The following is a 15,954-nucleotide window of genomic DNA, read 5'->3' on the forward strand; positions in this document are numbered from 1 at the left end:
CCACAAGTTTATGACAAAATCCCAAATAACCCAATTTAAAAATGGGCAAAGGATCTGATAGATGTCTTTTGCCAAACATGATATGCAGAGGGCCAATCAGCATGTGAAAACATGCTCAACATCGCCCACCATTAGGGAAACACAAATCAAAACCACCACAAGATGTCGCCTGATGATGTTAGCGTGGCTGTTATTAAAAAAGAAATCAATCACACAGACGCTACTGTGTTGGTGAGGATACAGAGAAGTGGGGACCTTGCACTCTGCTGGTGGGAATGGGAAAGGGTGCAGCCACTATGGACACAGTACAGAGGTCCTTCAAAAAATTGAAAACAGAATTACCAGCTGATCCGGCAATTCCACTCCCGGGTCTATATCCAGAAGAATGTGGGTAGATCGCAAAGAACCGGCAAGGTCTCAGTGAGATACCTGCACACCCATATTATGTTCATAGCAGCACTATCCACAGTAGCCAGGAGGCGAGGAACGTAAATGCCCACTGACGGATGAGTGGGAAGAGACAACATGGTAACCACATACAATGGACCACTTACTCGGCCTTTACAAGGAAGGAAGTCCCATCACACACTACAGCCTGGATGAACCCTGAGGACATTCTGCTAACTGAAATAAGCCGCACACAAAAGGACCAATGCCATGTGAGTCCTCTTAACAAGGTACAGGGTGCAGACACACTCAGAGGCACAGAGGCAGAATGCGGGTGTCAGAGGCACGGGCAGGGAGGAATGGGGTGGAGTTGTTGGATGGGTGAGGAGTGTCAGCTTCACAAGGTGAGGACATCTAGACCTCAGGGTTGGACTGCTCACTGCAGAATGGCTCGGGTGGCACATTTTACGTTGTATTTTTTATCACAATTTTAAAACAGGTACTAGAATGCTAACTTCCTTCACTTTTTCCTAATGTTGAGAGGCTACAGGATTTGGTGAGGTAGTATAAGCTGAAAAATAAAAGCATAGATATGTGAGGTTCAGTTAAAGAGCTGTTTCTGAAAATCGATGTTAAGTGCAGTGTACAATGTTCAGGAAATGGAGCCCGTTTAACCCCAGTATCACTGCCTCTTAAAAGTGTCGAGGCCCAGACATGCAGGATGATGATGGCCTGTGCTCCACGATCTGCAGTTTCTGGTGACATAATTCTCCAGGTAGCCCCAACATCGGGCACAGTAAATATTCAAAAATGATCACTCCAGAGGGGCCGAATAGTCCTCTAGGGCCTGCTGGGTACCAGCGCTGTGGCTCCTGACCACGACGCAGTCTCTGCCCTGAGAAACATTTCGCGGTTCCTAGTTCAGTAAGGTTGGCCCTCACCCCTCAGCCGACTTCGGCATCGGCCAGAGACAAAGATAGTGCCCACAGCATCCTAGATGCTGCCGTATTGCTTTCAAGACAAACCAGCTGATTATTTGATTAGCGGTTTCTCATGTATACACACACATACATATATATGATTTCTAAAAGATCTATAAAGGAATTCCACTTATATGATTATAAGAAAATTAAAGTACACATGCTTGTGTGTGTGCATACACATCCGTGTATGTGTTTGTCGTGCATGCAGTTTGTAATCATGTGTTTTTCAGCTTTTAAGAGTCTATTAAAATCTCTACTACAATTCTGGAATAGACTGCATGTCACAGAATTAAAGAGAAACAAAAATACTCTGCAACACACACACACCCTGACACCACGCTCAGACACAGCCTCAGACACATGCTGCAGTGGTCGAGTCCTGGGTTTCTTTATAGCTCCTGGCCCTGCACACGGGGCAGGCGGAGGGGTGAGAGCGCCCGCGGCACCTACCGTCTCTGCATCGCCGTAGAAGGCCGCCAAGTCCAGGGGAGTGCGGCCGTTCTTGTCCATCTGGTCTATCTCAGCTCCTTCTTCAACCAGAAACTGAACCACTGCCCTGTGACCTTTTAGACAAGCCCAGCTTAATGCAGACAAACCCTCCTTGTCCAGAGAAGAAAGGATGGCACCTGAAAGAGAAGCCCAATCACAGAACATTAGCTCAGTCAGACAAAGCCCAGATGCAACAAAGCGTTTCCCCGGCCCGAGCATGTGGCCAGCAGGTGCCGTGGAATCTGAAGCTGACTCGGCAACCTGGGCATCACTGCTGAAGCTGAGAAACAGGCATGTGGGCTTCACTACCCAATCTCTCCACTTGTGTGTCAGTCAGAAAATCTCCATAACGAAATGCCTGTTAAAATTTGCATCAGAAAGTACTGAGTCTGCTAAAGCTCTTTGTCCATCCAAAAGAAACCCGATGCAGAGCAGACCGGGCACTCACTACCTTTTGAAAGGAGGAACTCCACGGTGCTCAAGTGCCCTTCACACGCAGCCACCATGAGGGGTGTCCGGCCCTGCTTGTCACTGAGGTTCACATCACAGCCATGCTCCAACAGCAGTCTCACGATCTGAAACAAACACTGCGAATTACAATCTTCCTGCTACATCGTACATCATGTTGGCTACACCCAGGCAGGACTTCCTACCTTTAAAAGTAGTAGAAGGGCTCTCTTCTTTTGAAAACCCCACTAAGTTGTATAACCGGGCAGCCTATAAACATTTTCTGTTGTGTTCTTTTGAATACAACCTTCTTCCAGAAGTATGCTTTTAAAAACATGCCCAAACCAGGCAGACACAGGAATTTGGGTGCCACAAACAAGCAATGACCAGCCAGCTGAGCAGGGTGTATGGGATTACTGAGCAGAACCAGAAGGAGGCGAGTAACGGCCACGGGTCCCCATGCTGGCGCTGCCGCAACATTCCCGTCTGTAGTGAAGGGCACGGGCCAGGGAAGTGGGGCGCAGGAAAATATTCACCCACGACACCCCAAGTAATCTGCTCTTCCAAGACCCAGAGGATGGCTCCATGCCCACAGAGGGCGATTCTGAGCAGATCTTCCCGGAAGAGAGTCTCGGCTCAGGACCACCCCTCAGAACAGAGGCCATGATGCGGCTGGGCAGCAAAAGCAAGAACCTGGAGAGGCACCTCACACAACCGCCCCTGCAGTGGGGATGGCCGTGTGCAGGGTAGCCCAGACTCTCTGGCATGACTTCATATCACTACCAGAGACGGGGCGACTAACATTCCAAACTGCACCCTGCCTTAGGAAACAGACCAGGCGAGAGGACTGACCAGGGCACCGTGTGGAAGCTGGAGGGTGCAGAGGACGCGGGCTGCACACTGAGCTCTGGGAAATAAAGGGAGAGAAGCCGGCATCTTGGTGGGAGCGCTCGTCGCTCCCACCCACGGAGCTGGCAGGAATCAGGACAGATCAGTGCCATTTGTGAACTTGGGTCTAAACATTCTTCCTGTAGTGAACATAGTAAGATTCATTTGTTTGTTGCTTGTGTGTAACCTGGTGCCTGGCACAGAGCAGGTCCACAGCCACTGCTTACCAGATGAAGGAACGAAATGCCTGAGCCGCTGCTCGTGAGGATCCCAGGTTCCCTTGAATGAAAGGCAACGTGCCATTCACAGGAGAGCAAATGAGCCACCGTGCTGGACCACAGGGAAACAGGGCCTTTTCCAGAGAGCACAGCAGAACCACCCTTCTTTCAAGTGCAGGGGGCCAGTGGGCCACACAATCACACCAACGACAGATGTGTCACAGATATGTCTTCTGTTGCTGTAATGGGGGCCCACCTGCCCCACTTCCCTCCCCAGCGAACAGGAAGCCTGGGGGGGGGGGGGGCCCTGACCTGGCCAGCCTGGCTCACTGCGCCACCCCACCCAATGCACACCTTCATCCAGCAGTCCACGCACGGCACAGTGAGGCGCTGAACACGGGGCTCAGGGGAGCCACGCGTGGGCCCCGGGCAGAGGGGCGAGAGTGGACTCTGTCCCCTCTCACTGTTTCTGAAGCACTCAGGGGCCCACTGCGTACCTGCCAGTGCCCTTGGCGCGCCGCGCAGAACAGAGGTGGGACCCCTCTCCTGTTGGTCCGGGACACGGCGGCCCCTTGCTCCAGCAGCAGCTCACACACCTCCAGCTTCCCTCGTCCCGCAGCGGCAGTCAGGGCTGAAGCAAGGCACAGGGAGGGCGGTCTGTTAGGGTGTGCTGGCCCCAAATTCTTCAACACTCCTGCCATTGAGAGGAAGGGCTCCACCTATCAGTGTCCCCTCCCCTAAATCTGGGTGAGCTCTGTCACCAGGAGAACAGGAGAAATGTCGCCGGGCCAACCTCTGGGCCCAGGTCCTAAGAGATGAGCAACGCCCGCTTCCCCAGAACACTCATTCTTGGACTCAGACACCATGCTGTGAGGAAGCCAGGGCGGCCCTGTGCTGAGACCCGCAGGGAGAGGAGCTGAGGCCAGTGTGTGGCCCACCGGCCCAGGTGAGCTCCCCACAGACAGCCAGCAAACACCGCGCACCACACGCCCTCCCGGAAGTGCGTGGCCAGGCTGGGTCTGCCTGCGCCAGCTGAGGACGTGCGAGTAGAGTGAGCCTCCATCTCTCCCAGGCTCAGCACAGGCTGCAGATTCTGGAGTCACCAGGCTTCTGTCTTATGGTTTTTTAACAGCAAGAAATACCCAGAACACAGTGCAACACAAACATAGAGATCGGTATTACTGTCCAGTCTGGCCCCTTACCCTAAAGTCATACATTTCATTCAGTAAGAATAACTAATGAGGCAGTAAAGAGCATATCCTATCATTCCTGCCTTTACGGAGCTTAGAACCTCTGTAACAAGGCAAGACTTGAGATTAGGGATGTCAGGAAAGAGAAATCGGGCTACAGGGGGCCCCGAGTGGCCGGGCAAAGGGCCTAGTGCGGCCCCAGGGGCAGTGAGCCGCCGGCGGCAGCATGGTGTGGCGGAGGGTCAGCCAAGGGTGACCGTGGCATGAATGGTAAGAGATTATGGGGCAAAGGCTCGCCCAACACCCTCACACAGTGACTTGCCCCCCCCAAAGTTGTGAGTCTTAATGGGGAGAGGTGTTAAAAAGAGGGGTTCAGTGAGAAGAGGGGCCTCAACTGTGTCACGTGAACCACTGTCCAGAGGAAGGCACAGTGGGTTCTGGGGACTATCCCAGGCCAGACCACAGGCTTTCAGTGGGAAAGGGGATAGGAAGGGGCTACGGGCGAAGGACAGAGACACCTCAGGAGGGAAGCTCGGTGATGCAGGGGAGGAAGGACAGGGTCGAGTGAGGGGCTGTGTCTCTATGCCTGTGGCCGCCTGGGGCACCTCTGTTTTCAGATGCAGCCTCAGGCTCACCAATTCCAGCTTCCAGGACAGATGAAGCATTCCTACAAATCAGTGAGACATCTCGGTATGAAAACAGGAGAAATAGGAACAGACCTTTCACAAGGGCAAAGTCCGAATGTCAGTGAACTTATTATGAAAATGCCCAACCTTATTACTCATCCACGTAATTGAGAAGTGGCTGTGGAACGACGGGAATGCTCACACGCCCCTGGTGGGGGTGAGGAGTGGGTGACTGACTGCTGACACTACTGAGTGAAGCTGAAGATGCACATGGGCCACCCCCAGCACCCCGCGCCCGTGGACACATGCCTGGGGGTGTGCCCTTGGAGTGCATGAGAGACACATGCAGCAGGGCTCCCAGAAGCCCCAAACGGGGAGCAGCCCAGACGGCCATCAACAGTGGAATGCATCCGTAAACTGGGATACGTGAAACAGTGGATGGTCACATGGCAATGACAATAAATTCTATGCAGCTAAATGCAGCACAATGGGTCTGTTTCACAAACTAAACATCAATTCCAAGAAACAAAACACAAAAGCGCGGACACAGGGGGACTGTTCACATGCAGTGCAGAAACTGGGCAATGCTGAAGCAGTCTTGGAAGAGGCCCAGACGTGGGCCCTGGCTGGGTATGAGTCCCTGCGCCTGCATGCTGCTCTCTGGGCTCCTAAGACCAGGGTGGCCAAGTACTCGGGTCGCAGCTTTCACACACAACCCTTCCCAGGACAGACAGACTTACCTGCTCCAGCCTCCCATCAGTCTGGCCATGGCTGAGCCCCTAGGGGCCACACAGGCATAGAAGGACGCAAACCTGACACCTGGGCCTGATGTGGGCAGAGAGCAGTTCCTCCAAGGAACACAGAAGTCTACAGCCCTTCCTGAGGGTCACAGTGCACCGGGCCAGTGACTCCACCTCTTCACATGTCACAGAGAGGCACCCATATCTGCCTGACAGATCACCTGAGCTCTGTGTCCATCCAGGGGCCCCGCACTGGGGAAGTGAGGAAGCTGGGGGCTGGGGAGTGAGGAGCACAGCAGGCAGCCCTGCACTGGGGACCTAAGGACACAGAGGTCATGCTGAGCAAGATGGGGGAAAGCAGACCCTCTCCTTCCAGGAGGGCAAGTCCACTCTGGCCCTCAGCCCCTGGAATCAGGGAATGTGTGACAAGGGTGGCTTGTCATCGGCGATCTTAATAATGCTTTCACCTGCCTATTCTTAAGAATTTCTTACACAAGAAGAGTCATTTTCAACAACAGCTGCCATCCATGACTAATTTTCTCCAGACGGCACAACCGAAACAGAATGCAGATGTGAAGTGTGAGCCACTGTGGATCTCGCTGGCGGTGCCATTCCTCTCCGTACAATCAGGCTCACCGCCACCAATTTCACCTCTCAACTCGAAAATAAATGATAAACAAATGCCAACAACAGACTGGAATTTGTATCAGTTTTGCACATTGGAGCGTGGGGTGGAGGTGGGAGGTGCTCACATCCAAAATGTTCAAAACCCTGTGGCCAAAGCGATCCTGTCTGCACTCTGAGAGTTGGCACTGATAGGGCCTGGTCCTGACAGCCCTGGGCTCGCCCACCACAGATCATCCCTGCCATGGTGTTAATGCGAATGATGTTTAAAGCAGTGGGACACTTTTATATACATTATCTGGATGGGCCTGAACATGACCCCTGTGAGTGGCCCCTGGGATGGAAAATCTGGCAGTGGGTCACACCACCTGGACCTGGTGCTCCTCTGCGACCCTCCTCCAGTAAGGCTGCCTCTGCCCTCTCCTCCTCCAACTGCAGCTGAGTACGACAAGCAACTAACCCACATGCTACAGACAGGGGCACAGCCAGCACATATTTATGCAGGATACTGTGGAAAGCAATACACGCAGGGCTTCCATTTGATGAGGCCTGAAGCAGCTGACTCACCGTATACTCTGCTCTCCTTTATTTGGTCAATAAGGTTCCTGGGCATTATAAATGGGCCCTTTAAGTCAGAGTGTCTGCTGCAGCTGCTACTGAATTCCTGCAACAGCAGCACATCAGAAGTGACAGCCCTGCACTAAAAATAGGACTCAGTGCTTTAAGGAGGCACCAGAGAAGCAGAGGATGAAGCAGCTGACAATCGGAGGAGAGCGCCACCTAGGCTTGGCGACGGGGATGGATGCCTTGGCCTCTTCCTTCGTGGCCTGACTTACTGTGCGTTAGTGATGAACTTCCTTCTCAGGTGAGAAAGCACAGGCTGTGAGAGCCTCAGATTTCTCAGGCTTGGGCCGATCACATTCTGCCCACACGTTCTAATGCCCCCTCATTTGCAAAGGGTGCCAGTAAACAACAGGACCATGCTGTCCTCCTTCCACCAAGACTGGATATTTTTGGCTGCATCCCCCAGGACCCCTGAGGCTAGGCTGCATCTCAAATGTCAGCAGCCGCAAGGACTCAAGGATACCATATTCGGAAACCAGTGAGACTGAAGACTAGTCAACTGCATGCTTAGACAAACAAAATCAAGGCAAGCCTGTGCTCTGGAATTCCAACTATTCTGCTTAAAAGGCTGACCTCTAAGCTGACCACCAGACTCTAATGAGGGTCACTGCACACGGCCTGGTCAGACAGCAGGAGAGCGGACTGGGCCAGAAGGCAGTGTGCCCTGGCAGTGGGGTTGTCTGCCCAGGCTTGTCTGCTGGCCAACGGAATTCAAAGATGAAGGAGAAAATTGAAATGAACACATGGCACTTTTTAGGACTCAAGTTGGACACAGTTTCTTTTACTTGCAAAATCCTTAACAAGATAGCACTCCAGTAATTCAATGTCCATGAACACAAATATATCTGTCTCTAAGGACTCTACCTCAGCAACACTGTCCTCAGAGCACAAGTACCTTTGTAAGGGCAGACACTCGCTGTAAGAAAACCCGACTGACATGCAAGAATATGAAGCTATGGAGAACATCAGTGAGATGTGATTCTCTGTGAAAACTTCTGCAGGATCATCTGCAGGAATCTTCGACATATGCAAGTGCCCTGGGCGAAGATCTGACTTACTGAAACACACCTGTCCATGTGCCAAGAACACAGGCACTCCCCCGGCAGGGCGGTTTATGACATTTCATCGCAAACCTGTCTCTCAGATACACAGGGGTAACCTGTCAGCCCTCTACCCCATACTCATGTCCCAGTTTGGAGACACAGAGAGAAGGGTGACAGGTCAATATCCACAGAAGCTGCTCCCGGATTGCTGGTGGCAACCTTTTCACACATCACACACTGATGGCCCAAACCACCGACAAGGACGAGCCAAGCACGTTCCCGAAACAGCGCACACCGCGGCAGGGCCACTCCTGCGGGCAAGATGGCCGAGGGATGGACGTGGGCACAGTGGCTCAGCTCTGCTCGTATTTATCTGTGCAAATTATTTACTAATATATCAGCTTTTCCCATCACTTATAAAAATTAGTGGAAAACAACAAAAAAAAATGAAACTGCCCAAGTAGCAGTAAACAGCGGGGTTCTCATAAATGACATCTAGGTGCCGCCAAGATTGAAACCATTAAATGTGACAAAGGCAGTGATGTTTCAGCCTCAGGTGAAGACTCAGAGCAAACCCTACTCAACTGCAAAGGACAAGAACCAAAGTAAAAAGAATACATGAAATGCTCAAGTGCTCAGCTATTTTATCTAAGAGCCAAAATATAATCAGGGCCCTGACTGGTGTGGCTCAGTGGGCTGGGTGTTGTCCTGCAAACCAAAAAGTTGCTGGTTCGATTCCTGATCAGGGGACATGTTTGGGTTGTAGATCAGGTACCCAGTTGAGTTGGGGAGTGTGCAAGAGGCAACTGATCGGTATTTCCTTTGCATATTGATGTTTCTCTCCCTCCTTTCCCCTCTCTAAAAGTAAATAAATCTTTTAAAAAATAAAAATGTAATTAGGGATTTCATGATTTTTTTAAGCCTTGTTTTGTTACGCATTTCCTTCTACCACTGAGGGAGGGAGGCTTCTGTTAGAGAGAAGAGCAAACTTCCCAATAGCTGTAAATTCCCCTTGTCCACAAAGAGTGGGCAGCTGTTTGATCTAATGCTCGACAATGTGCAGCACACAATGAAACACAGCAAAGATGCTCTCATTGAAAAATGTCAAGACGCTGAGAGACAAACTGCTGAGAAGCCTCCGCACCCCAGCCTTGCTGGAGCCCCTGCGGCCAGGGCACAGCCACGCTGGACCTTATTAAGAAGGAGTCAGCACTGCCCATGTGCTCTCTGAATCTCACAGGCCCGCCTCTGGAGCACCTTCCTCATTGTCCTGACCCTTCCTGATTGCTCTCCATTGGGTAGATATGTCCCAGGGGAGCCTGCAGGGGCAGGCAAAGGCCACTGGCTGAGGTCAAGGCGAGGGAATCTGCATCACAAAGCAACAGGCAGCCATCAAGAAGCAGGCACACATTGCTGCCTCCCCCTCCACATCAGCCCACTTCCCACTGCTCTACCTAGAAAACAAGGCAGGGATCAAATCTGAGGGACAGGGGCACTCCTGGTGACTTACACATTCTAGGATAAAAACACACTGTCAGTCTCTGTGCATAGATTAAAGATTAAAGATGAGCCTCAAATTACCAAGGAATTCTTTAAAGAAATAAAATGTGCAACTGCCATTAAACAGGACTTCACGTGGGACCAAAATGCTTTTCTGTTCTTCCTACCTATAAAGTAACTGCAAAGTAACTATGAGTCTATCACTCACGACCAAATGCATCATATAAATTAATAACATATCACAGCCCTGGCTGGTGTGCTCAGTGGATTGAGCACTGGTCTGTGAACCAAACGGTTGCCGGTTTGATTCCCAGTCAGGGCACAAGCCTGGATTGCAGGCCAGGTCCCCAGTTGGGGGTGCATGAGAGGCAACTACAGATTGATGTTTCTCTCCCTCATTTTCTCCCTCCTTTCCCCTCTCTAAAAATAACTAAAATCTTTAAAAAACATATTACAATAATAATTAATATTAACAATCAACTAATCACAACCCTGGCAGCATATTACAGCTTACAAACTCTGACACTTACAACTTACAAGCTCTGGACAAAATATCTATGGGTGAATTCTCATTTCATCTCGACAGGAATCTTTTAAATTAGATGGTTATGTCCACTTTATCAAAGTGAAGGAATGAGTCACAGGAGTCACATCATTTGCCCCAAATCATGAAGCCAGTGTCATTCAGGAGCCATGCTATCAAAATAGGAAGGTCCTTACATATTTTAATAACATACTATGACACTGCAAAGTGCTTCTTGCATGATACTTCATGGAATTAATTCATACATTCATTTAATACACAACTACCTTTGGTGAGGCAAGTACCACTCACCCAGTTTTAGAGACGACGAAACGAATGCTCAGAGACGTTAAACAGTGTGCCTGAAGTGGCACCGCTCACCGGAGGCAGGCACACGGCTGGAAGTCGGGGAGTCTGCCGGAGTCTGAGTTCTGAACTCCTGCGCTGTGACCTCCGGAAGACTCCTTTAAAAATGTCCAACTAATCAAATGGACTATGAGTTCTGTTTTAGAACAAGAGTGCAGGAAAACACTTTTGTTCTCCTGAAGAACTATTAAGCTGTCTCCCACGGACAACAAGAATAATCTACAATAACCCCATTCCCTTCTAACTCTGGACACATGGCATCCTGAGGCCAAACCAGCAGCTTGATGCGTGACCATTCAGACACGATGGCGGGACATCTGTGCTGTCCTTCCTGTCTTGCTCCTGACTTTATTTTTCCCTGTTCTTACATGTATCTTTTCAAATAAGCCTCTTCAAATCCTTTGAAGAATGATGTGTGCTATAAATAACGTAAATTCAATTCAAAAACAATTTCCTAAAACATGGATGACATAAATCACCTTTCATACAGACTTTGTTCTAAAAATCTCAGAAGATCGCAGCTTCGCGCAGCTGTCACTTCTGACGTGTGCTGGCGCTGCCCCCTGTTCCCGGCAGATCCCCTTCCACGCCGAGCTATTTACAGCGCATGGAGCGCACTGCTCCCCCTCCGCTCCTGACAGGGCGAGCTCTGGTGCTCGGGGGAGGGCTGTGTGCAGGTCGCTGTGCAGGGCGTCTTCACATAACCACTTTATACAAGTTCAATATCCGGTCTCATAAAAGAAAAAGCGAGAAGGAATCTGAGTATCATTTCAACAAGAATCTGAAAGAAGCAATGACGGTTTCATTGTGGGAGGGCCAACCACCCGTTGGGAGCCCGAGGAGTGACTGAAAGACCAGGCAGCGGTGTTTCTGGGTGAAGAGGCTCTAAGCCACCCAAATGTAGAGGAGGACAAGTTTGTTTTCTAAAAAGGATTATGAAGGAAACACTCGCCAGAACCATGTCTCTGTGTACAGCAACAGCAACACTATAAAGGTGTGAAGAGAGTGCTCGTAAGGGGGAGAGCTACCAGGCGTTTGCACCTGAGGTGCAGGTTTTCGTCGTGCCGTGCCCCGCCCCACCCCACCCCGTGCCCCTCTTCCGCCCTGTCAGGCAGGGACACAGAGGCCAGCTGATTCCTCTTATTCTCTCTGCAGCAGGAGTGGTCTCCAGAACACCCCCACGTCAGGGCCCAGCCCCAGGGGTCTGCGAGAGCAGGAAGGGGACAGACAGGGTGTGGACAAATTCAGTGCCCTCAGTTCTTACCCCAAATCAACCCCCCTCCTGTTAGGGTGACCCCCACACCCACCACACTTCTACCAGAGCCTGAGTTATGCCCCCCCTGGACTCCCACATGCCCCCCGCCTTTGTCCTTCTTACAGGGCTCCCCTCCTCTCAGGGTCCGGAGCCACCCCTCTCACACACTCTCTAGGGTTCTGCGTTAGCCTAACCTTTCCTTCCTCTTCTGAAGTCCTGGGTTACCCCTCTGTCAGCCATCCAGGACCCTGGATTCCCCTACCCCATGGTGGGTTACCCTGTCCCTCACAGCCTCCAGGGTCCTGGGTTACCCCCTTTCGTGCTTTTACATCAAGGACAATGAAGAACTTCTGCCTTTGCTTGGACTGACAGCAACCTGGATTTCCATTCACCTTACCTTCCTTAAAACAAACCCTAGCAGAGAAAGGAACATCTTGACAAGTATTTGCGAATAACAGTGCCAGTGAGATGCTCGGGCCCTCCCAAACAATCAGGTCTCCAGTCTCTCAGCTTTTCTCCACAAGACACCCTTAGCAAATTCCCTAACACAAATTCTCCATGTGTCCCAACAAGCAATGGACAAATGCTTTCCTTCCAGTTTCCCCCCTGAAATTCTGCCCTGGATGTGAATGCCAAACAATTCAGTAAGTTTTAAGTTTACTTGAAATTCTTACCAAATAATAGCTCTTCCCTCTCCAAAAAAAAAAAAAGTGTAGTAAAATTCAAACAAAGAGAATGTCATTGCTAACCCAACTATCAGGCCCCATTCCCTGGGTGCGTGCACTGTGCTCTGGGGCGGCCTTGGGTGCAGTGCACTCAGCCATCGTGGCCTGGGTGCACCTGCAGCTCAGACTGAGGGGCACCTCCCCTCTGGGGGGATGGGCGGAGCCAGGGCGGGAAATTAAAACAGTGCTGTGGAGATGAGAGTGAAACCTGGAAAACATCAAGGTTGACACACAACTATATTTCATGGCTCAGTGAAGAAATGGGTGTGAGGACCCTCTCCCCAAAGGCTGGCCTAGAAAGGTCCCCTGCCCTGCTGCCAGGTCTCAGACTCAAGTTTCAAGGGTCGCAAGGTCGTGCCCAGGTCTCTGTCCAGAATCAGGGAACAGTGAACTGTGGCCAGCATGCACGCCGACTGAACTGCTCTTCAGCGTGCTACGGAGATGGAGGGCAATGTGGCCATGTAACCTACTCAATTTACAGTAGTCAAAATTCAGCCCTTTGTGGACGTAGAGGCAAAAAAGGTGTTTTTTAAACAGTTTTAGCATAAAAAAATACAGAACATCTATGATGACTAAACATCTTTGGAGAGTATTTGCCAAGTACATCACAGCCAACATAAAAGAACCCTTACAGGAAGCCTTTCAGCAGCAGGACTAACCACCTCTGCTGCAGCACCACCTCCCAGAGTTCAGGCAGCGCAGTCCCGGGAGCAGTCTGCTGGTGGCTCCCTACCCACGGGTAAAGCCCAGGTCTCTGGCTGGTTATCAGACCAGCAATAGAGCAATACAGAAGTTTTCCGAGGGACAACAGTTTGAGAACACAGCACATCCCGGGCCTGCAGTCTGGCTGGTGGGGCAGGAAGGGAGCCGGCATGGACCCAAAGATGGGCAGGGCCTCCAGAAGCCACCCGGTCAGTTGTGCCCACACCACCTTGGGTCGCTAATGGCTGTGCACCTGAAGATGCAATCCAGTGCCCTGCCACACTCACAGCCCGGCTCCTTCCCTGCCGCTCCAACAACCAAACGTCTCCCAAGTTATGCAAACTGAATGTCACCTAACCTAAAATTACATGGCTTTGTTTCCTGCAAACCCACTTGTCCACTCGGTCAACACCTACGTGAAAGCGCCAGACTAGGCGAGTGGCTACCAGATGGGACAGCATGAGAGACAGTCTCCCCATCGTCACAGAAAATTCCACTGGACGGTGCCAGACTGGGCCCAGTCGCCGTGCACACAGGTGAGCACAAAAGGCATGGAAATTTCTGCCCTGCGGAAGCCCAGAATTTGGGCAAAACAGCCTTTTATCAAATAAGCAGCAGCAGCAATCAAACTTATAAGTGGCAAGTGCTACAAAGGGAAATGCGAAATGACTTAAAGGAGTCAGGGGTGGGGAAGGCTCTGCTTACAAGATGCATTATTTGCACGAACACTGGCAAATGCTCACATAGAAGGGCCTCTCTACTCCTGCAAAGAGAGAGCAGCTCTCACCAGAAACAGAGACAGCAGGCTCACGGTCAGTTGTGAGTTCCCTAGAGTTTGGAAACACAGTCTGACGATTTGCAACAGCATGAGGTCACCGGGTAAGCATCCAGCATCTCTGATCCTTTCAGGCTGAGCTCACTGACATCAAACACCAGCGTGGGAACAGTCACTGTCAGGTCGGGCCGTAGCGGGCGCCAGCACTTATTTGTCATGGCCGTGGAGTGCCGAAACCGAGAGCACACAAGCATCAGATGGGCTCTTGTCAAGTCCTGGCTGCCCGGGAACCATGAGACTGAGTCAGCCTGACTGCGGGGCAGAGCTGCTGCGTGCAGAGACACACCGGCAAGGCCAGTCCACAGCAGCCCCGAGCTTTCTCCGGTGGGTCCCGCTGCTTTTGCTTCTCCGTCCGGGTGAGCATGAGGAGACGTGCTGAAGAGCCACCAGACTGCAGACCTGATTTTGAAGGGCTGGGCTCTCACCATCAAATAGACACAAAAAGCAAGTGGCCCCAGGTGCTGGGGAAAAGGGAAACTTAGCTCTCTAGAACTGGTGGAGATAGTCTACCAGTGGAAACTGGTGGAAACTTAGCTCTCTAGAACTGGTGGAGATAGTCTACGATTTCTGAAAACTGTAGATTTACTGCCACAAACCCTACACTAAACACTGTTACCACTTTAGATGAGTGCCTTTAAGATCTTACATGCTTTCTTGTCTCTTTAACCTAAGACAGGAACCATCCCCTTTGTGATGACTTCTGAGGACTCTGGGTCATCAGGAGGGAGATGCACCTGGTACTAAAGATGCACGATTGTCCCTACTCCCACCATCTCCACCTGGACTGCCTTGAGTGACGAGGGACCTCAAGTAGGTCTGCCGCATTCCCTGTGCCCCGCGCTGTCAGCTGTCATCCCCTCTCACAGATGACCTGCTCCTTCCAGTCGGCACTGGGCAGAGCAACCACGCTTTTGCAGAGTACAGGACACACACTGGGACTGCAAAGTCCTCCCTCCACCCCGCAGAAAAGTGGGGGAGGCCGCTGTGCACAGATTTAGTGTCCCCTGTTCTGGAATGTGGCTATCAGAGAAGGACAGGCAGGTGGCTGTGCTCCAAACAGGGCAGTGTCACTGTACAGAAAACAACAGGCCCTTCAAAGCCAGCCAGGTGAGCCAAAAACAGACCCAGGAGACCCTGCCTTGTAACCCCATCAGCGGGTATTTTAAAGACATGATGTTCACAGCTGAAGCTACACTGACAGACTGGTCTAAACTTACACAAGTGTTTAAAGACATGTAATGAACTGTATTATTCACACAGAGCTTCCAGTTGTTCTGTCATCTTCCCACACTCCAGACAGAATCAGACTCATGATCCTGCCCGCAAGTCGTGGCTGGAGACAGACAAGCTCCGTTCTCGAGGGTCTGAGACACAAAGCACTACTGACCACACCCAGGAATGAGGACCAAACAGAACCAGGAAGCAAAACAACTGCTCTCCCTTCCAAGGGTCCGTAGCAATTAGAAGCAGGACACAGAGCAGCACAGGCCACACGGCCAGGGCACCATCAGGTTGCTGCTCAGTGGGAATGAGGACAGTGAGCTGATGCCCGTCTGTGTTCTCATTGTCTGGGCCTTCTGTTCCGGGGGCGTAGGGGGCTGGGTAACGTGGGCCCTCTGTGGCCGAATCCCAAACAAGGACCTCATGATCTGGGCAATGCCCCAAATTTGCAGATGCTCTCATTTAAAACTTCCTCTGCAAGATTTCAAAGTACAGCCTTCTTTGACAACCACAGACCAGGAAATCAGGAGGAGCAGGGGAGCAGGCAAGTGTGGTCGTTTCTGAAGGA

At 51.3% G+C, this 15,954-nt stretch overlaps 1 protein-coding gene across 10 annotated transcripts in view; it reads right to left on the reverse strand.

Annotated features, from left to right (window-relative positions):
• The window catches only part of TANC1 (tetratricopeptide repeat, ankyrin repeat and coiled-coil containing 1), a 224,223-nt gene that overhangs the window by 12,030 nt on the left and 196,239 nt on the right, over nt 1-15,954 (reverse strand). For all 10 annotated transcript variants that reach the window (XM_045837935.1, XM_045837722.1, XM_045837884.1 and 7 more), the window contains 3 exons: nt 3,910-4,043; nt 2,311-2,434; nt 1,821-1,996 (listed from right to left, as the gene is read on the reverse strand). In XM_045837935.1, coding sequence (XP_045693891.1) covers nt 1,821-1,996; nt 2,311-2,434; nt 3,910-4,043 — 434 coding nt within the window. The remainder of the gene's footprint in view (nt 1-1,820; nt 1,997-2,310; nt 2,435-3,909; nt 4,044-15,954) is intronic.

Source organism: Phyllostomus hastatus, unplaced genomic scaffold (genome assembly GCF_019186645.2).
Source record: "Phyllostomus hastatus isolate PE091 unplaced genomic scaffold, TTU_PhHast_1.1 phas_contig_1, whole genome shotgun sequence".
Taxonomy (NCBI): domain Eukaryota; kingdom Metazoa; phylum Chordata; class Mammalia; order Chiroptera; family Phyllostomidae; genus Phyllostomus; species Phyllostomus hastatus.